Below are 21,881 nucleotides of genomic sequence, written 5' to 3'. Positions count from 1 at the left end.
CTGGAAACCCGTTATCCAGAAAGTTCTGAATTATGGAAAGGCCACCTCCCATAGATTCCATTTTTTTAAAATGATTTCCTTTGTCTCTTTAAAAATGAAAATAGTACAAAACAATCCTACTGGGTTTAATTAAAATGTAAACTATTCTTTTTTAGTTAAGGTATGGAGATCCTAATTACAGAAAGATCCATTATCCAAAAAAACCCAGGTCCCGAGCAATTGTGGATAGCAAGTCCTGTACCTGTATACTCAGTTGATGAATTAAAAATCATGGCTGTACAGCTAAATGTCCAAGGGTTTGATGCAACTAGTGATGGGCGAATTTGCGCCGTTTCGCTTCGCTGAAAAATGTGCGAATTTCGCGAAACGGCGAAAAATTCGCGAAACGGCGCCGGCGTCTCGTTTTTGACGCCGGCGCCCGTTTTTCCGACGCCGGCGCCCGTTTTTTGACGCCGGCGTCCATTTTTCGGAAAAAAAATTTTTTACGCCGGCGAATTTTTTCCGCGAATTTTCGCGGGAGTTTCGCGAATTTATTCGCTGGCGGCGAATCGCGCAAATTCGCCGCGAATTCGCGCCTGCCGAATAAATTCGCCCATCACTAGATGCAACCAGACAAAATAATTTTTAAAGCCACCAGCCTGTTATGGGCTCCATAGACTTTACTGTCATTTTAATGAAGTGCAGCTTATGAACATGTGTTAGACTGCATTATCAGCTCAGAAGATATAAGCACTTCCATAAACAAGCACATGGCAGTCTAAAAGGAAAATAAGAGAAAGTAACTTTGCATCCAATTCATTGTATTTATAGATTGTGCAAATCACAGTACACAACATTTGCTAATACATTCGGGAACCAAACACCGTCCTTCACATCAGAACCAACATTTATTTTGTGTTCTATAAACTCTCATTTCACATTTATCTGTAAATTGTTGCTGAAAAAAATCCAACTTGAGTAGACAATGTTTCCACGGGTCCTTTTGTTTCATGCTACACTGGTTATAAAAAAGAACAATTAAAAAACAAAAGCAAAATGTACATTTTCCAAATGTCCATTTAACTCAAATTATAATAAAAAAAAAAAACAGAATCCACTTATTAACAACATTTTTAAAATTCCGTTCTGCTGCAGAAAATGTTGCAGAATCATGGCCAAGTCATCCAACACACAATGAAAAGCTGTCAATCTCTTTTTCCATGAGAAGTACCCATCAGTGGTTGTAATAATAGTAACATCTTGGCCTTTGGTCTCTTTGTAATCCACATTATTTATGTCGACCTAAAGGGAAAGAAATATACATATATTACACATACAAATTACAGCTGATTATTGGAGTAGGGCTGCATGTTATTCCTACAACTGATTGTAAATACTAATGTGAACCCTATTCCCTTCCCCCAACATAAAGAAATTAAATAAGAGCAAATATCTACTGGAGAATACCCAATTTATGTTTTTCAGGGGATCAGAAAGATATACAAAATCACATAAATTTGTTGACATTTTTGGGAAAAAATACTAAGGAAACATTAACATCATTCTTCAAATTCCTAGCACTGAATTAATTCACAGGCATTTTTTTGGGAAAAAAAGTTAATATATGTTCATAAGGTGTAAAATGACGGAAAACAAGATGTAAAACCTGGGTAAAGCAACAAATGAAATGCATTAGAATCAGTAGTACAGGTGTGGGATCTGTTATCAGGAAAACCATTACCCAGAAAGCTCGAAATTAAAGGAGGGTTCAGATTGCATTTTAATCAAATAATTCAAATTTTTGAAAATGATTTCCTTTTTCTCTGCAATATTAGAACAATACTTTGTACTTGATCCTTAGAAATGTTCCTGGTTGGAGGCAACATAATACTACTGAGTTTAATTCATGTTTGAATGATTTTTAGTAGATTTAAGGTTACGGAGATCCAACTTCTGGAAATACCTCTGGAGCACTCTGGATAAAAGGCCCCATACCTGTACCATAAGAAAAAGGTATAAATCAGAGAAAGTAAAATTGAGCACAAATTTGCGTGGAATTCCCGTGATTTGCGAAAACCGACACGAAAATTCGCCGGCGTCAAAAAACATTTCAGTAATTTTTCGCCGTTTTGCAAATTTTGCAGGAAATTCGCAAATTTTTAGGCGAATCGAAACGCCCCAAATTCGCCCATCACTAAAATTGAGATTTGTCTGTACCAAGTAATTGGTGCTCATATCCCTGCCTGCCTCTGGTCTTATATAATGAGGACACCTTGTATTAATAAAATGCAGTTAGCAAATATAAATCTTAGGGGCCGATTCGCTAAGGGTCGAATATCGAGGGTTAATTAACCCTCGATATTCGACTAGGAACTAAAATCCTTCGACTTCGAATATCGAAGTCGAAGGATTTAGCGCAGATAGTTCGATCGAAGGATTATTCTTTCGATCGAACGATTAAATCCTTCGAATCGAACGATTTGAAGGATTTAAATCCAACAATCGAAGGAATATCCTTCGATCAAAAAAAGTTAGCCAAGCCTATGGGGACCTTCCCCATAGGCTAACATTGACTTCGGTAGCTTTTAGATGGCGAACTAGGGGGTCGAAGTTTTTTTTAAAGAGACAGTACTTCGACTATCGAATGGTCGAATAGTCTAACGATTTTTACTTCGAATCCTTTGATAGTCGTAGTCGAAGGTCGAAGTAGCCCATTCGATGGTCAAAGTAGCCCAAAAAAAACTTCGAAATTCAAAGTTTTTTAACTTCGAATCCTTCACTCGAAGTTAGTGAATCGGCCCCTTAGCCTACAAGTGCAACTGCTTTATCTATTTTACACTTAGGGGGTTATTTATCAAAGTCCAAATTTATCTCAATATTTTCTGAAAGAAACTCAGACCAAATCCAGGTTATATGGGCTTATTTGTTAATGCGCTTTCCCGAAAATTTCGTTTGCAGGAAAAAAAATCAGAAAAATCTTTTTTTTTTAGATTTTTCACCCGAAAACTCAGAATTTTCCTCGAAAACTTCGGTGTAAAAACCCAGCACACATCAAAAAATCATATGGACTTCTCCCATTGACTCATATGCAACCTCGACAGGTCTGAGATGCCGGATTTTCAGATTCTGACTTTTCCCTCCACGGGGTTTAATAAATTCCGGAAAATTAGTGATTTTTTTAAAAGTCCTATTTTTTATAAAAAAATCACACATTTTTCATGATTTTTGCATTCATAGTTTAGTAAATAACCCCCTTAGTGATGTGAAAACGGAAACATTTTCGAAACAACGAAAAATTTCAAGAAGTAGCTAAAAATTTGCAAAACACATTGGGGCTGATTTACTTAAATCCGAATTTTCAGTTCAGAAATCTTTGCCATACTTCGCACAACTACTTCAGACATTATTTTCAACTACACGTTTTCATCAAAATGTGAAACTTCATCTCTGAAAATGAACGCAGGCATACTTACACTGAAGTCAATTTAAATATGGCGGCTACATAAAGGTCATACATAGTTACATAGTTACATAGTTAAATTGGGTTGAAAAAAGACAAAGTCCATCAAGTTCAACCCCTCCAATTGAAAACCCAGCATCCATACACACACCCCTCCCTACTTTTAATTAAAATTCAATATACCCATACCTATACTAACTATAGAGTTTAGTATCACAATAGCCTTTGATATTATGTCTGTCCAAAAAATCATCCAAGCCATTCTTAAAGGCATTAACTGAATCAGCCATCACAACATCACCCGGCAGTGCATTCCACAACCTCACTGTCCTGACTGAAGAACCCCATGCGTTGCTTCAAATGAAAGTTCTTTTCTTCTAGTCTAAAGGGGTGGCCTCTGGTACGGTGATCCACTTTATGGGTAAAAAGGTCCCCTGCCATTTGTCTATAATGTCCTCTAATGTACTTGTAAAGTGTAATCATGTCCCCTCGCAAGCGCCCTTTTTCCAGAGAAAACAACCCCAACCTTGACAGTCTACCCTCATAATTTAAGTCTTCCGTCCCTCTAACCAATTTAGTTGCACGTCTCTGCACTCTCTCCAGCTCATTTATATCCCTCTTAAGGACTGGAGTCCAAAACTGAACTGCATACTTCAGATGAGGCCTTACCAGGGACCTATAAAGAGGCATAATTATGTTTTCATCCCTTGAGTTAATGCCCTTTTTTATGCAAGACAGAACTTTATTTGCTTTAGTAGTCACAGAATGACACTGCCCAGAATTAGACAACGTGTTATCTACAAAGACCCCTAGATCCTTTTCATTTAAGGAAACTCCCAACACACTGCCATTTAGTGTATAACTTGCATTTATATTATTTTTGCCAAAGTGCATAACCTGCATTTATCAACATTGAACCTCATTTTTTAGTTTGCTGCCCAGTTTTCCAGTTTAGACAGATCACTTTGCAAAGTGGCAGCATCCTGCATGGAACCTATAGTTCTGCACAATTTAGTATCATCTGCAAAAATAGAAACAGTACTTTCAATGCCCACCTCCAGGTCATTAATAAACAAGTTGAAAAGCAAGGGACCTAGTACAGAGCCCTGCGGTACTCCACTAACAACACTGGTCCAATTAGAAAATGTTCCATTTACCACCACTCTTTGTAGTCTATCTTTTAGCCAATTCTCTATCCAGGTACAAATACTATGTTCCAGGCCAACATTCCTTAATTTAACCAGTAACCTTTTGTGTGGCACCATATCAAATGCTTTAGCAAAGTCTAAGTAAATCACATCCACTGCCATCCCAGAATCGAGGTCTCTACTTACATTCTCGTAAAAAGAAATTAAGTTAGTCTGGCAAGATCTATTACGCATAAAACCATGCTGGCACAAACTCATAGTATTATGATTTGCTATGAAGTCCAGTATCTTATCCTTTATTAACCCTTCGAAAAGCTTTCCTACCACTGACGTCAGACTTACTGGCCTATAGTTTTGAGGCTGAGAACGGGATCCTTTTTTGAATAGAGGCACCACATTAGCAATTCGCCAGTCTCTCGGCACTATGCCAGATCTCAATGAATCCTGAAAAATTAAGTAAAGAGGTTTGGCAATCACAGAGCTAAGCTCGCTAATTACCCTGGGATGAATACCATCTGGCCCTGGACCTTTGTTAATCTTAACATGTTCAAGTCTCTTTTGAATTTCTTCATGTGTGAACCATGCATCATTAGTTGTATTACTAGAATTGGGAGTGTTAAGAAGGAAACCTTCACTTACTGGTTCCTCATTTGTGTAGACAGATGAAAAATACGAGTTCAGAATCTGCGCTTTTATTTTGTTTTCATCAACCAGCTGACCCCCCTCTGATAGTAAGGGTCCCACCCCTTCCTGCTTCATTTTTTTACTATTAACATATTTAAAAAATAATTTTGGATTTTTTTTACTGCTTGCTGCAATATCCTTTTCTATAGCAATTTTAGCTTGCCTTATAGCTTCTTTGCATGATTTATTGGCCTCCTTGTACCTTATAAATGTTTCGGCTGTACCAGCTAACTTGAAAGCCTTAAAAGCACGTCTTTTCTTACCCACCTCAACACCAACGCTTCTATTGAACCAAAAAGGTTTTGCTTTGCAACGACGTTCCTTGCTTACAAGTGGAATATACTGTCAAGTATATTTATTAAGCAGCATTTTAAAGACTTCCCATTTTTGTTCTGTGTTTAACCCTGTGAAAAGCATTTCCCACTTAATATGTTGCAGAGATGCCCTTATACTGTCAAAGTTTGCACGTCTGAAATTTAGTGTTTTAGTTACTCCCTTATAGAATTGCTTCTGCAACAGAATCTCAAAGGAGACCATGTTATGATCACTATTCCCTAAATGCTCACCCACACAAATGTTAGAGATGAGTTCAGTATTGTTAGTTATTACAAGGTCCAAAAGAGAGTTATTCCTAGTAGGTTCTTGAACGAGCTGGAATAAAAAGTTGTCATTCAGCATATTTACAAACTTACTAGCTTTTTCTGTCTGGATAATTGAAGTCACCCATAGCAACAACTTGACCCAGCTGTGAAGCCGCTTGTATCTGCAAGAGTAGCTGGGCTTTATACTCGACACTTATACGAGGTGGTTTACAGCATACACCAATGATAATTCTTTTTGTTACCTTTTGCCCAGTCGAAATCTCTACCCAGAGTGATTCTACACCCTCACCAGTGCCAGCTATTTTTATTTCTTTAGCGCATGGCTTTAATTCAGGCTTTACATACAAACACACTCCTCCACCCTTTTTAATCCCTCTGTCCCTCCTAAAAAGGGTGTAACCATTTAAATTCACAATCCAGTCACATGTTTCATCCCACCAGGTCTCAGTGATACCAATTATATCATAATTTTTAGAGCATGCAATTAATTCTAGGTCTCCCATTTTACCTGACAAACTCAGTGCATTTGCCAGCATACAGCGGAGGTTACTACTTTTACTCAGGTGCGCTCCGCCAATGAGGCGAGCTGAGGCGCGCGCCTCAGGCGGCAGCGCCAGATAAGTTTCCAGGGGCGGCAAAAAGCCGCTCCTGTCACTTTAAAGAGCCGAATTTCCGGTTTTGAAACCGGAAATTCGGCTTTACTAGTGCGAGAGAGCGCAGTTGCGCTCTCCGCACTAGTGTTTCTGCGAGGGGAGGGGCGGCATTTAAGGAGCCGCCTCAGGCGGCGTCTTCATTAGAATCGGCGCTGCTTTTACTTTTGAAATGTGCATTACTTAGTGAAGAATTATACGTTAAGTTAGTATTATTCTGTTTTCCTTGTAACAGAGGGACCTCCTTAGCTGGTAAACTGTATGCCCCCCTCACTCCTCCCCCATGACCCCTTACTAACCCCACTGCCCCGTCTACACTAGCTTCCCCATAATCCTTTATCTCACCCACCCCCCCTTGCCTAGTTTAAACATTCCTCCAACCTCTTAGCCATTCTTTCCCCTAGCACCGCGGACCCCCTTCCATTGAGGTGCAAACCGTCACGGCTGTATAGGTTGTACCCCAACGAAAAGTCAGCCCAGTGCTCTAGGAACCAAGACTTGAGCCACGCATTTAGCTCCCTAAACTCCCGCTGTTTTCCTAAACTTGCACGTGGCACAGGCAAAATTTCAGAAAAGATTACATTGGAAGACCTTTCCTTGATCTTAGAGCCTAGATCCCTGAAATCATTCTTTAAGGTCTTCCATCTACCATTTATTTTGTCATTAGTACCGATATGCACTAAGACAGCTGGGTCGTGCCCATCCCCACCCAATAATTTGTCTATCCGATCAACCACATGCCGAACCCTGGCACCAGGTAGACAGCAAACTGTTCGGTTGTTGCGATCTGGACGACAAATTACCCTATCCACTTTCCTAATAATTGAGTCCCCTGCAACCACAATCTGCTTAGGCCTGACTCTACTCTCCCCCCCACCACTACTAGAGAAACTGGTCTCCCGGCTGTATTTATTAGAGATGTTGGTGAAATTGCTGCAAGTGAACACTTAAATTATTAATTATTATTTAATTATTAAAAATGTCATTAGAAATAAAGACAAAAGAGTTTTTCTATTGTCTTAGACATGAGCCCACCCTAAAAAATATGTGGCATGAGTTTCTAATGGTTAAAAAATTTAAATAACATATTTAATAGTTACAACTTGTAAACATAATCCCACATTAATAATTTATGAAAAAACGCCAGCGTTCTGTATTTTTTATGACTTTTTTAGTGATGTCATTGACATAATAATGTTGAGGATGTAGCGTCATCTTATCAATTCTCCAGCCAGAACCTGGTAAAATAGATTTGGGAGAAAAGGGTAAAAAGTGCACGCTTTGATACATTTGTGGATTAACGATTGTTCACCTGTGCGAAAATTTGCTTGCGCTGAGCTTTTTAGCTAGCTAATTGTCTTTTTAGCTGCTTAGTAAATAAGCAATGTCATTACAAATTGTAATTTTGGTGAATTTCTGCCAAAAAATGTGGCCTTTAGTAAATGTGCCCCATTGTCAATAAGTCTATGGAGGACATTTTTGTAGCAAAATACATTAGAGACTATGGGAGACTTTTTAGTCTACTGGGCCACATTTTTGTCTTTCGTATGACATTTTTGTTGTGTGCCAAATATACCATATGGCGAATTTTATATGGCACCGTTCCTCAAAACTTTTCGCCAGTGGCAAAACTCAGATATTCATGGTGAAACCATACAGGGCACAAAAATTCACTCATCACTAACACTGATACATTAAACCACCACGACAAGTAGTGTGCCCATAGGAGCAGACTGTTGTAAAGGGGTACATATGTATGTAACACATTTTTGGACTATACAGGCCAACGGAGTTAACATTCAGCTAGTATACTAGAGCATGGGTTACACTAGACTCTATGGGGCAGATTCACTAACGGAGTATTTTCAACAGCGTCTGTTTGGCACCCCCTCGCACCACTTCGCCAGGCGCAAATGCGATACAAATACGCTTATTCACTAAAATGCAACATGTTGGCCCGCTGTGTTTTTGAACTTTAATGCATTTTCGGCACACAGGATATGATGTAAGTGACAGAAGATTGAGGAAGATCTAGCTTCTTTTTAGCACTTCACCTGGCCTGTGGCGGAAAAGATGCCTAGCGATAGAGTGCGAATGAACGCTAGCGAATTGGCGCCTGCACCTGTTAGTGAATTGGCAATGCAGGTGTCAACGCTGGTTAGCGTTAGCCACTTTACCCTTTAGTGAATCTGTCCCTATCACTTAAGGCAGGGCCTTCGCAAAGTGGAAAAAAATGAAAGGTGTGGTGTAGTACAACTACAACTCCCACAGACTACTGTGCTTTTACCAATAAAGAAATGGGTGCCAGGAGGTTCTTGCAGTCAAACAGAACAAAGACAGAGACAAATGATCCACAGGTTACTTACATCAGTACAGAGGCATTTGTAGAATATATAGGCACACAGTTCAGACAGTATATCAGAGGTAGATGAAGGTGTAGGTGTAATCAAGGCAGTACAACTTCCCTCTAGGCAGAAATACCTCACACGTGTTCTGGATCTCACCCAGTGGAGTTGTCAGGGAGGAGAACTTAAAGCTTGACACCCTATCCACTGTGTCCCTTCACTGTAGGCAAATCTTACAGTCTGGGAAGCTACTGCCTGCTACACCTCCTCTTCCCTCACTGTCTTGCTCTCCTAGAGAGTCTATAACAATTATATACCTGCCACTCACTAGCCTCATTCGCGGGATCCCTGCTCCCCGAATTCCACACTAGAGGTTCAGGTCCCTCTAGAGCAAACTTGGCTTTATTGGGCCTTGTTGTACCCAGGCTCCTTGGAAACATCTGGATGGGTCAGACACCAGGAGCCAAATAGGAAGATCCACCCCATCTCACTCACTATACCAAAGTGTGGCAGGATGTGGTAACAGCGCCTCCTGGCCAATAACTTTTATATGTAAATTACAACTAGCTACATGGGCATCTGCCCAGCAACTAAGGAGATCAGGAAGTGTAGGGATTTAAAGCCATAGGGGCATATTAGCCCTATGGGTCCCTACATGTAGTATTAATGCCTTAAAGCATACTGAGCCTGATTTCATTTTCAGTTTTTCTAGTTTATCACCTGGAAACTTATAGGCGAGATTCAATTTGAGGAGTAGAAACTTTTCTCCCTATTTAGTTCCAGTTGTTTCCCCCATAGACAATAAATATTTAGATAATAGAGTTGACACAATCTTCTGTGTATAACCTGAACCAATGCTTTGAGTATTATTATTTACTTCATATGTGTCAAGGACAAGATATAACCAATGCTTAGATTAGCAACAAATTTAACCTGTAAGCCTCTAACACTGAATGCAGGTTTTACCCTTTAAATTCTATGTGGCTGTAAAGGAAGAATATCCTCAATCTTAGGTCTAATGAATGAGTAAACATAATATATAAATGACACGCTAACATGATGTCACCAATGGTATCCCAAAACTCAGAACAAACCCCACCTTTCCCTTCGGGAGGAGCCGTCCGCTATTTGGATGCTGCCAGGTCTTAAAGTGAGAGGACCAAGGAGGAAGTTCATATACAGGAAGAACAGGAAACAGAGAGTGCAGATGTGGAACAGGCAGGGACAGTATCAACCAGACAGTCTAGTACATGATCAGGAACCAGGTGCATAGTCAGGATTAACAGGCCAGTTCATTACCAGTCAGACAGTGCAGTACAGGATTAGGAACCCGGAGTGTAGTCAGGATAAACAGGCCGGAGTCAAAACCAATCAGTAACATGGTACAAAATCTGGATCCAGTAGAGCGGTCAAACAGGCAAGGGTCGGTTCAGGCAGCAATACAGCAAGGTCAAAACAGGCAAAGGTCAGAAACAGATAATGAGACAGAAATCACACCCAGGCAATGAGTCAGTGTGGTGTAGTTGGTTTTATAGGCAGCTTAATAGCTTACACAGATCACATGTGGCCAAGCCTACTTGCAATTACAAGAATAGCAATAGGAGTGAATCAGGCCCTTAGCGGGCAGAGTAATGCTGACAGCATGGAACCACCAGGTCACTGGTTTGACTCCAGGCAGGCTATTACACATGATTCCTATCTTCGAATTAAATGGCGGAGTCACTTTAAGCTTTAATCTCCCTATATCTGCAAATACTGTTGTCTCAGTGACAGCTAATGAGTTTACACGTGTGCTTGTGCTGTATCAGGTCTTTTCTAAGCACTAATTCCAGAGCTAGATAAATAATGCAATCCAGGCACATTTATGCCCTCACAATATAAACCATAGAAACATATTCACAAATATATTCAGTACCTACTCACATCACAGAAACAGACGTAAAACAGCCCTGAATGTGATTGTAGGAACTTTCAGGTGCCAATCAAATAATTGCTTTTCCTGTTATTGCAAATATTTGTGAAAAAAACTGAAGACATTCCTAATAGCATGTTAAAGTCTAATGGCCAGAAGGTAAACTACCAGTTTGGTTTCCTCGCTGCTTCCTCTCAGAAAACCAAGCAGCCAATCTGAATATGTTATCCTTCTATAGAGAGAAAGCCTGGAGCACATTTACCTTCCATACACAATGGAGAAGAGAAAAATAATAAAGCTATTATTTTATATAAAGCAAAAACATTCAAAACTGGTTAAAGTATTTTGCTATAAAAATTAATACAATAAAATGTGTGACCCACAACATCAATTCATATAACATTGCTCAGAGCGCTCTTGTGCAATTTACATACTTCCTTTACTTTTTGAGATATAAGAAATGTTTTAACTGGCAATATAATGCTGCTTTTCATTTGGCTTAATATTAATTTAGTAAGAAAAGGAGCATCATGTGATGGTGACCCCTGCCCACCCTGAATTACTACTCTATCTTACTTCCTACTCCATTGAGTGCTTGATAGGATTGTAAGAAGAACCACAGGATTGCTTCATGCACTTTATGGTCCAGCAAGTCTTGCAATAAACTGTTCCTAAGTAAAATAAACTCTTGAAATTATATTTAAATATGGCAGTACAGGTATGGGATCTGTTATCTGGAAACCCACTATCCAGAAAGCTCTGAATTACGGAAAGGCAGTCTCCCATAGACTCGATTTATCCAAATAATCCTAATTTTTTTTTAAAATTACTCACTTTTTCTCTGTAATAATAAAACAGTACAGTGTCCTTGATCCCAACTGACATATAATGAATCCTTAATCCGCCAAATTACTGAATGCCCATCTCCCATTGTCTTCATTTTATCCAAATAATCCAATTTTTTTAAATGATTCAATTTTTCTCTGTAATAATAAAACAGTACATTGTACTTGATCCCAACTGACATACCGTATAATGAATCCTTATTGGAAGTAAAACCAGGCTAGTGGGGTTATTTAATGTTTACATGATTTATTTAGTAGACATAAGATATGAAGATCCAAATTATGGAAAGATCCGTTATCTGGAAAACCCCAGGTCCCGAGCATTCTGGATAACAGGTCCTATACCTGTATAGACAATTAATTGAATACAAAGAGTCACAATTGCTTTAGAAAGTGAAAGAGCAGAGTAATTGGATGTATGACCTATGTATATATGTAAGTATAGACTTCTATATTGGGCCTTTTCGTAACTGTACTCAAGTGTGAGCTGATATTTAAACATTATAAGAACACTCTAGGCCAAATTCAATTTCATGAGAAAAAAACGTACTATATCTTGGTTTATTTCAGGAAAACTCAACACCAGTCAATGGGGAGAATTAGAATTGCATTAGGAGTTGTTCTCATTGAATTAAATCTGACCCTTTGTCACTTGAATCAAGCCTGTTGTTGAGTAAACCTGACAGTATATAGAGAATGTATGATGAGGTATGCTGAAGTAGGATTTTTTTTTGTAAATGTTATTAACCTAAATTGTTATTGTATATAATTGCAGTTCAGCAGCAGGACCTCTAATTGCCTATCCCTTTTCTAGTAAACTTTTCTAGTTGTGGTGTGCAGGTCTATCTGAAACCCTCAGTGACAAGCGGGTTGACCATCGGTTGGGCGGAATCAGGTTGAATTTTGGCAAACCCCTGCGGGTTAGGGTTGGGTGCAGGTCATACTGGAGAAGTACACCCTCCATCTGAAGATTCTCTGTTTTGGAACCAGTGGAATGCACAAAAGTAGCGTAGAGAGCGAGGTTCTGCAATGGCAACCCACACTCGTGTGGGTAAGGCTTTATTGGTTAGACATGGGTGTGGGTTAGGATTTGTGGGTTAGTGTCAGGTGTGGGTAAGGATTTGTGGGTTAGTGTCAGGTGCAGGTAAGGATTTGTAGGTTAGTGTCAGGTGAGGGTTAGGATTTGTGGGTTAGTGTCAGGTGCGGGTAAGGATTTGTAGGGTAGTGTCAGGTGCGGGAAAGGATTTGTAGGGTGTGGGTAAGGATTTGTAGGTTAGTGTCAGGTGCAGATAAGGATTTGTAGGGTGTGGGTAAGGATTTGTATTTTAGTGTCAGGTGCAGGTAAGGATTTGTAGGGTGTGGGTAAGGATTTGTAGGTTAGTGTCAGGTGCAGGTAAGGATTTGTAGGGTGTGGGTAAGGATTTGTAGGTTAGTGTCAGGTGCAGGTTAGGATGTGTGGGTTATTGTCAGGTACGGGTAAGGATTTATAGGTTATTGTCAGGTGTGAGTTAGGATTTGTGGGCTAGCATCAGGTGCGGGTTAGAATTTGCAGGTAAGTGTCAGGTGCGGGTTAGGATTTGTGGGTTAGAGTCAGGTGCGGTTTAGGATTTGTGGGTTAGTGTCAGTTGTGGGTTAGGATTTGTGGGTTAGTGTCAGGTGAGGGTTAGGATTTGTGGGTTAGTGTCAGGTGAGGGTTAGGATTTGTGGGTTAGTGTCAGGTGAGGGTTAGGATTTGTGGGTTAGTGTCAGGTGCGGGTAAGGATTTGTAGGTTAGTGTCAGGTGCAGGTAAGAATTTGTAGGGTTCGGGTAAGGATTTGTAGCTTAGTGTCTGAGGGTTAGGATTTGTGGGTTAGTGTCAGGTGCGGGAAAGGATTTGTAGGTTAGTGTCAGGTGCGAGTTAGGATTTGTGGGTTAGCGTCAGGTGCGGGTTAGAATTTGCAGGTTAGTGTCAGGTGCAGGTTAGGATTTGTGGGTTAGTGTCAGTTGTGGGTTAGGATTTTGTGGGTTAGTGTCTGGTGCGGCTAAGAATTTGTGGGTTAGTGTCAGGTGCGGGTAAAAATTTGTAGGTTAGTGTCAGGTGCGGATTAGGATTTGCGGGTTGAGGTTTTTTTTGATCACTACTGCCCAACATCTATTAGGTATAATCTGTACTGATTTTATTTTTGTTCTGACAAAACCAACCTCTGGTAAGGCAGGTTAACTTCCAGTCATGCATGCACCATTGGGTAGGGATTACTTATTAGTTCTTTATATGCCAGAATAACTAACGAGATAAATAACACATTAACCACTTGTCTTGTTCTGTGTGGCATATGGTGCTATGCTTATTGCTATATCTCAATGAGTAACTAAAGGACTGCACAGAGTTGCAACAAACAACCCTTGGCTCTCTCCTATCCCTAGAAAGTTTTAGTTAAGCAGCTGTTCTTATTTAATGATCTGCTTTTGCGACTCTGCTTGTGGATTAGGAATTTCATTGGTCCTATAAAATAAAATCTTATGGTCTAGCGAGGAGCTGATGGGCCGTAACATATCTGAATACAATTTTTCATTTTATGCCAGATGGTATAATATTGTATTCACTCTGTCATTTCCAAATGCAATTCTTATGAGTTTTCTTGGGTTGTGATGAAAGGAGAGAAAAATTACTTTGGAAAGGAAACATAAACTCATCACTTAGCATAGATGTTGTATTACAAATTCTACAGATTACGGTAATACATATTTAAAACTCACTGTTATTATATCAAGTTTTTACAATCCACACCGCTTGCAATTTCCACTGAAATAAACTTTCACAGCAAGAAATGTCAGTAGTAGCTAATTCCATTTCTTGCATGTATGTATTATTTAGCAGTGCCCATCTATGTATGTAATATTTATTTCTATTTATTCTATAAATATATGTGTGTGTGTGTGTCGTATATATTGTCATTTGAAACATGTAATATTTAGTAGTATCCTAAGTGTATCTATTTCATATTCAGCTGTAGTGCCATTCTAGGTATATAATATTTATTCGTTTTGTAATTGCGGAAAAACCATAGTTTAGCAGGTTTGTTATTCTAGCAATTTAACAATTGCTGGGTAGTGGGTGAAATAAAATGGGCACAAGCTACATTTGTTGCAAAGTAGACAGAGTAAATGTGTGTGACAGATGTAAATGTGCCGATACATAAGGGAACTATAAACTGAAAGTGTAAAACTCTCCTTTCTATTGGTTTCATTTTTATAACAATAATGAGCGAATCTAACCTGTTTCGCTTTGACAAAAAATTAGTTGCAATGCGAAAAAATTATCGAAAAGGTGAAAAATTTAAGAAACACTTTTGGGCTTTTCTACGCGCAACAATTTTTCTCACTCCAACTGCAATAGTCAAAAGTCAAGGTGTTTTTTCTTATGGCGACTTTTTTTCTCCTAATGCATTAAAGTCAATGGGCATTTTTTCTTATGGTGACCTTTGTCCAAATGCATTAAGGTTAATGGGCATTTTTTCTCTGGCAATTTTTCCGCTGCAAATTTTTGCCACAGTTTACCGAAAAAATTCACACATGACAAAATGCGGAGTTTTGCCACGAATCCAAGGCTGGCAAATAAAATCGCTCATCACTAGTAATGTTTATTGTTCTTTAGCTCAGACATATAAGTGTATTAGTAACATCTTATTTTAACAGAGAAAGATACAATTTGTTTCAATATGAAACTATGGGAAATGGCATTGCTGTATATGTACCTTTCCAAATAACTGGCCTCTCGATTAGATCCCATAGCTGTATTAATGTTTCTGTTACAAAGCACACACAAGAAAGAATGAAGACCAGCTGCCACCTGCCAGTTGCCTTAGAACAGGGATCCCCAACCTTTTGAACCCGTGAGCAACATTCAGAAGTAGAAGTAGTTGGGGAGCAACACTAGCATAAAAAATGTTTTGGGGTGCCAAATAAGTTCTGTGATTAGCTATTTGGTAGCCCCTATGAGGATTGTCAACCTGCATTGAGGCTCTGTTTGGCAGTACACCTGGTTTTTATGCAACCAAAACTTGCCTCCAAGCCTAGAATTCAAAAATAAGCTCCTGCTTTGAGGCCACTGGGAGCAACATCCAAGGGGTTGGAGAGGAAAACATGTTGCTCACGAGCTACTGGTTGGGGATCACTGCCTTAGAATATCTCTTTGTACTGCATGCTAATATAAATGTTATTTGTCCCTCCAACACTACTTAATTACAGTACAGGTATGGGATTAAACCCGTTATCCATAAAGATCCGAATTATGAAAAGGCTGTCTCCCATAGACTCCATTTTATCCAAATAATCCATATTTTTAAAAATGATTTCCCTATATTCTGTAATACTAAAACAGTACCTTGTATCTGATCCAAAATAAGATATAATTAATTCTTATTGCAGGAAAAACCAACCTGTACCAACTACAGAACTAATATAACTAATATATTACATTATAATAGAACAGCATTCAGAAAGCAGCAACCTTTCGATACACATAGTTTGTTACTTTATTTGTTGCACTAATAATGTGCGCAATGAATAATATTTTTTTTGTCAATGCATTTCCGAAGCCGATGGGTATTTGAAATAACCGGCAGCAAAGGAACTTGATATATTTACTACTGTCATTGTTCAAGGGGCAATAACTTGCAAGCAAAGACAAATTATGGATTCTTTTTTTTCAATAAACTAAAATTGATTTCTGACTGAAGCAATGAATAGAACACCAGTCTAAGAAGCAGTTTATTGCAATATTATCAAAAACATACTCGTATTTAGCTGGGTCTGAAATAAATACACAAAAATGTGCTGTTATGTACAGTGAAATTTGTTAAAAATTCTCTGACTTTATAAGAAAGCTTTAACATTTATAACATTATTTATTAATGACCTTAAGGTGGGCATTGAAAGTACTGTTTCTATTTTTGCAGATGATACTAAATTGTGCAGAACTATAGGTTCCATGCAGGATGCTGCCACTTTGCAGAGTGATTTGTCTAAACTGGAAAACTGGGCAGCAAACTGGAAAATGAGGTTCAATGTTGATAAATGCAGGTTATGCACTTTGGCAAAAATAATATAAATGCAAGTTATACACTAAATGGCAGTGTGTTGAGAGTTTCCTTAAATGAGAAGGATCTAGGGGTTTTGTAGATAACAAGTTGTCTAATTCTGGGCAAAGTCATTCTGTGGCTACTAAAGCAAATAAAGTTCAGTCTTGCATAAAAAAGAGCATTAACTCAAGGGATGAAAACATAATTATGCCTCTTTATAGGTCCCTGGTAAGGCCTCATCTGGAGTATGCAGTGCAGTTTTGGACTCCAGTCCTTAAGAGGGATATAAATGAGCTGGAGAGAGTGCAGAGACTAAGTGCAACTACACCAGTTGCGTAACTAGATAATACTGGGCCCCACAGCAAATTATATTTCAGGCCCCCAAAATGTTTAAAGGGTTGGCTTGTTTTACCAATATTTATTGAAACTATAAATGAATTAGGGCCTCACGGGGCCCCTATACTTCCTGGGGCCCCCTGCAGCTGCAGGGTCTGCTTCCTCTATAGTTACGCCCCTGAACTACACTGGTTAGAGGGATAGAAGACTTAAATTATGAGGGGAGACTGTCAAGGTTGGGGTTGTTTTCTCTGGAAAAAAGGTGCTTGCGAGGGGACATGATTACACTTTACAAGTACATTAGAGGACATTATAGACAAATAGCAGGGGACCTTTTTACCCATAAAGTGGATCACCGTACCAGAGGCCTCCCCTTTAGACTAGAAGAAAAGAACTTTCATTTGAAGCAACGTAGAGGGTTCTTCACAGTCAGGACAGTGAGGTTGTGGAATGCACTGCCGGGTGATGTTGTGATGCTGATTCAGTTAATGCCTTTAAGAATGGCTTGGATGATTTTTTGGACAGACATAATATCAAAGGTTATTGTGATACTAAGCTCTATAGTTAGTATAGGTATGGGTATATAGAATTTAATTAAAAGTAGGGAGGGGTGTGTGTATGGATGCTGGGTTTTCATTTGGAGGGGTTGAACTTTGACTTGGAAATTTCTTATATTTCGCCATATGGCCGCCACCGATGCGGGATAAGCGTCTTTACGACCGACCTTTGCACAGTCGCCCGATCTTTCCGATTCCCATCCGATTTGTGTTCATCAGGCATGACTGCAGCATGCCGGGTGTGGCGCCGGTTGGGATTGAGGAATACGGACCACTGAACAAAGGTGTACTTTTACAAGATCAGTACAAGCCATGCTAAGATCACTGTGTCTGTGTATATGTATATTACGGGGGAAGTGCCTTTTGTCCTGGTGTCTTTTGTTTGCCTAGGGCAGTCTACCTTTCCCCCCCCTCTTCTATGGACATGTGTTTGTGTGCTGGTTCCACCAATTGATTCATAGCATAACATGCTCAGTGATTGGATATATTGTAAGACCACCTTTTGTCTTGGTGTATAATAAACCTCTGGCCATTGTAGAGGGAGGCAGAATACTGGACTAAGAACGACTGCTGTGACGTTATTTCCGGGGGATTGCGCAACATCACCACATGATACATCAAGGTTTCCGGATCGATTGTCCATTAAGGCAAAAGATCATTTAAGTCTACCACAACAGATGGCGAGCCTAATGCAGGTGGTTCAATTTTTTCCTTAATTTCAGCAGAATTAAAAAGGGGCCATATTTTATTTCGGGCAGCAAAAAGGCCGGCATTGAGGTAAGACATTTTTGTTTTGATACTCTCATATTTGAGAAAGTTTTTGCTGTCTGCAAATTGATTTGTGGTCTCTAGGCTGCTGGAATCAGGTAAAAATCTACCAAAAGAACCTTTTGGGTGTATGTGTGGTGTTTTTCAGTATTAACTGCCCAGGTACTGGTTGGGGCATATCTGCATAACTGCTGTGGGGTTTATTCGTTTATTTTTTAACCATAAGGGACTGTTATTGCCCTCTGCTGGAGGATCTGTGAGTGATTCAGACCAGTGGAGGGAGTTTCTGTGTATGCCGGGTGGTTGTAGGATAATCTTGTAGCAGGCAGATATGGCCAACAGTATCTAGAGGGGATTTAGAATCATTGTTTTTTTCATTTGTGTTTGTTTTCTGTCTGTCTACTAAGTGGTGTTTGTTTTAAAATTGCGACTCTATAGGTTTCATCCTTGAGAAAATCTTTTGTTTGGGAGGGAAATTTCAATATTGGAGGTTGGGTAACAATCCGACCAATCTGAATTACAAACCAAGTTTTAGCCCTTGCTGAGCGCTGAACAGGGGGAGCCTACGCCATTTTGAAATAGCACATGTGCCAGTGGCCATTTTGTCTTTGTCTTTAAGCACATGTGCCAGCGGCCATGTTGTCTTAGTTTTTGAAAAGGTATATTGGGCTATTGGTGGGAGGCACATCCCCTGCATATAACCCTAACAGTTGTTCTATTGTATATAATAGATTTTCATCTTTACATTTCATAACAGCAAAGTTCTCTTTGAACTTTTTGGAACATTTTTTACATTTTTGTTATACCTCTCTGCTGTTCCCTGCAGTCTATTGACTCCTACTTCCTCCAGGATAGGGGGTTTTCCTAAGGAAGAGACCATCACATGGTGTTGTAATTGTAATTGTCTTTTTGTGTGAGTGAAGGAAGAGTGTTGCATGGTTTACAACATAAGGCTATATGTTAACTAGCTGTTTCTCTTTTTATACTCCTTGTTTTCCTGCTCTTTCTCTCTTTATTTTCCTCTCTTTATCCTTCCTTCCATCCTTTATTATCCCCATCTCTCTCACTTTTCTCCATTTCTCTCTTTTAAAACACTTTTGCTTACCCTCTCTCTCTCTCTCTGTCTATAACTACCACACTAACTCTTTGCCTTGCTTTTGGCTAGCCCTCTTTTCTGTCTTAATCTATTCTCAAACCAACACATTCTCTGTAGGTTTGGTTGGAAGACATCTTTTCTGTCATTGGAAGTCTGGTAGTGTAAGATAGCTGCTGTCTGCTTATGAAAGTTGCTGTTAGGAAGGAAATTCCTGTTAGTTACGACCATAAGGGCTGTGCTGCGAAGTCGGACTGTATAGGGCAAAAAAACAGTGAACTGGTTAGCTTTTTGTGAGGAGAAAAAGTGGGCCAAGCCTACTCGGGTTCATCAATTGTCGCGTGAGCTTTGTTCTCTTTTCTCTTCCCCTCGAGGTCCATCCTAAGGGTGGAAGGTGTCCGTGGTTCGTACCAAAGCCCGGGGGTGGAGTTTGTGGGGAAATTATTGAGGACTGTTCCCTTTCTTGTTCGCTTTCTTGACTTTTCGTCACTGAGTGACCAGGTGTCCGCGGTTCGTACCGGAAGCTTGGGGGACGGAACTTGGGGAGGTGAACTGGGGAGGGGTTTCTCTGTTTCTATCTGTTTTTCTAGCCACTTTCTCTCAAAACCTATTGGCCTGACTGGGGTGACCAGGTGTCCGTGGTTCGTACCGGAATCCCTAGGAAGGTTCAACTATATCTCCCTTGTTCTCACTTCCTGTCGCTCCCTCTCACTTGCTGTCAACACTCCAGGCATTGGGGACTCTTATCCTGCAGTCAGGGCGCTGTTTTGAGCCAATTTAGCACGAGGGATAAGGAAGGTGTCCGTGGTTCGTACCTGTCCGATCCCTCGGCCGCTGATCCTTCTCTCTGAGTGGGCTACGGTGGATAATGTCCGTGGTTCGTATTTGAAGCCCTAGAGCTACTCAGAGGATGAACAGGTAAGGATCGACGGCGGTCTGCGCGGTGGACGTAGACACTGTAGGTGGACGCATCTACTTGGAAAAAGCTCGAGACTCGAGTATTGGTGTAGGGAAATCTAGGGAACAGAAGGGTACCACTTCTGAGTTCAGGACGGCTCAGCAGCACATGAAATCCACATATGGAGGAGGGACTGTTAAGCCCCTCAAAGATTGGCACAAATGGTCTTCAGGTTTAGAATGGTCCATCCCTAAGGAGGGGACGTTTGAGGTCTGGATCTGGGAAAAGTTCGTCCATGAGTTCCACTCCAGACTCCAAACACATGGGTCTTTAGAGAAGGCCAATTTGTGGTTACAGGAATCTACCAAGCCTTAGCAGCAGGGCATTCAAAAGTCTCAGACAGTAAGGTCAAACATAATCATGTACTTCCTTCCAGCCAGAACTGCAGAAAGCAATAATGATAAGGACGAGACAGAGCTGCAAACAGGTTTAAATTTGCTAGCAACACAGGTCATCTCAACAGCCTCAGCTCATCTGTCTCCATCACCATCCCCACATCCGGAATCCGCAAAAGATGCCTCTGACAAAACGGATTACTGCCGCCTTGGAAAATCCGATTTGGTCACCTTATGTGAAGCCAGAGGTATCTCTATAATAGACAAATCCAAATTAGAATGCATAGAGGCCTTGGAAAGGGATGACTTCCAACAGGGCCCTGAGGGGGATTACAGGCGCTACGGGGGGGCAAGGAATTCTGTAAGCAACTGACAGACAAAATGCCCACTATGTATAGTGTTGTGTCCCCATTCCAGTTTATGACAGCGATCCAGGGCCCAGATGAGGACGCCTCGGTCTATTGGCAGAGGTTAAAACAAGGGATAACAGATGCAGGGTTTGAGCCAGGTCCAGATGCCCCAGATAACACCCAGTCAGTATCGCCCATCCATCTAATGTTAAAGGCTACATTTCTGGCTGGATTGGTGCCTAAGCTAAGAGATAGGCTAATGGTTGCACGACCAGAGGCCCATTCTATGAGTTTCCACTCCCTTATGGCAACAATCCAGGCCATAGAACTGGACCTGCATGCCAGGAAAGAGGCCAAGTCGGCCAAAATCATGGCAGCTCTGGAGCTAATAGCCCAGGACCACCTTCCCTATACTAGGAAAAAGAAACTCACCAAACGTACTAATATAACTTGTTTTAATTGCTATCAAAAAGGACATTTAGCGCGCCACTGTCCAGAAAATGAGGACAAGAAAGAACAAAATTCCCCTAGTCCTTATAAAGTTGTTCCTGACCGGCCTCATGCACATAACCCAAACCCGGGGAAATCTTACCGTAGTACGGAGGACCCCCCGGGAACCTACCATTTCATACCAGACCCTGAAACAGTTAAATCCTTCGGAGCTGCTACACAGTCCCATAGCTTCGCCCACTAGGGGAAAGGCAAACCGTGTCGGCCCATTTCCATCTATTTCTTGAGGAATTGCCATATCCTCTGTCCTGCCTCATCGACACCGGCACAGCCAGGACTGTTCTAAAA

At 40.4% G+C, this 21,881-nt stretch overlaps 1 protein-coding gene across 2 annotated transcripts in view; it reads right to left on the bottom strand.

Annotated features, from left to right (window-relative positions):
- Positions 1 to 644: 644 nt before the first annotated feature.
- Positions 645 to 21,881, bottom strand: part of nkain3.S (Sodium/potassium transporting ATPase interacting 3 S homeolog) — a 313,723-nt gene continuing 292,486 nt past the window's right edge. The window contains 1 exon segment of one of the 2 annotated variants that reach the window (NM_001093808.1): positions 645 to 1,280. In NM_001093808.1, coding sequence (NP_001087277.1) covers positions 1,272 to 1,280 — 9 coding nt within the window. In that variant the 3' untranslated portion in view covers positions 645 to 1,271. 2 annotated transcript variants of the gene reach the window in all.

This window comes from Xenopus laevis, chromosome 6S (assembly GCF_017654675.1).
Source record: "Xenopus laevis strain J_2021 chromosome 6S, Xenopus_laevis_v10.1, whole genome shotgun sequence".
Taxonomy (NCBI): Eukaryota; Metazoa; Chordata; class Amphibia; order Anura; family Pipidae; genus Xenopus; species Xenopus laevis.
Note: the sequence above shows the minus strand (reverse complement) of the source record. Positions and strands in the feature narration are given on the sequence as shown.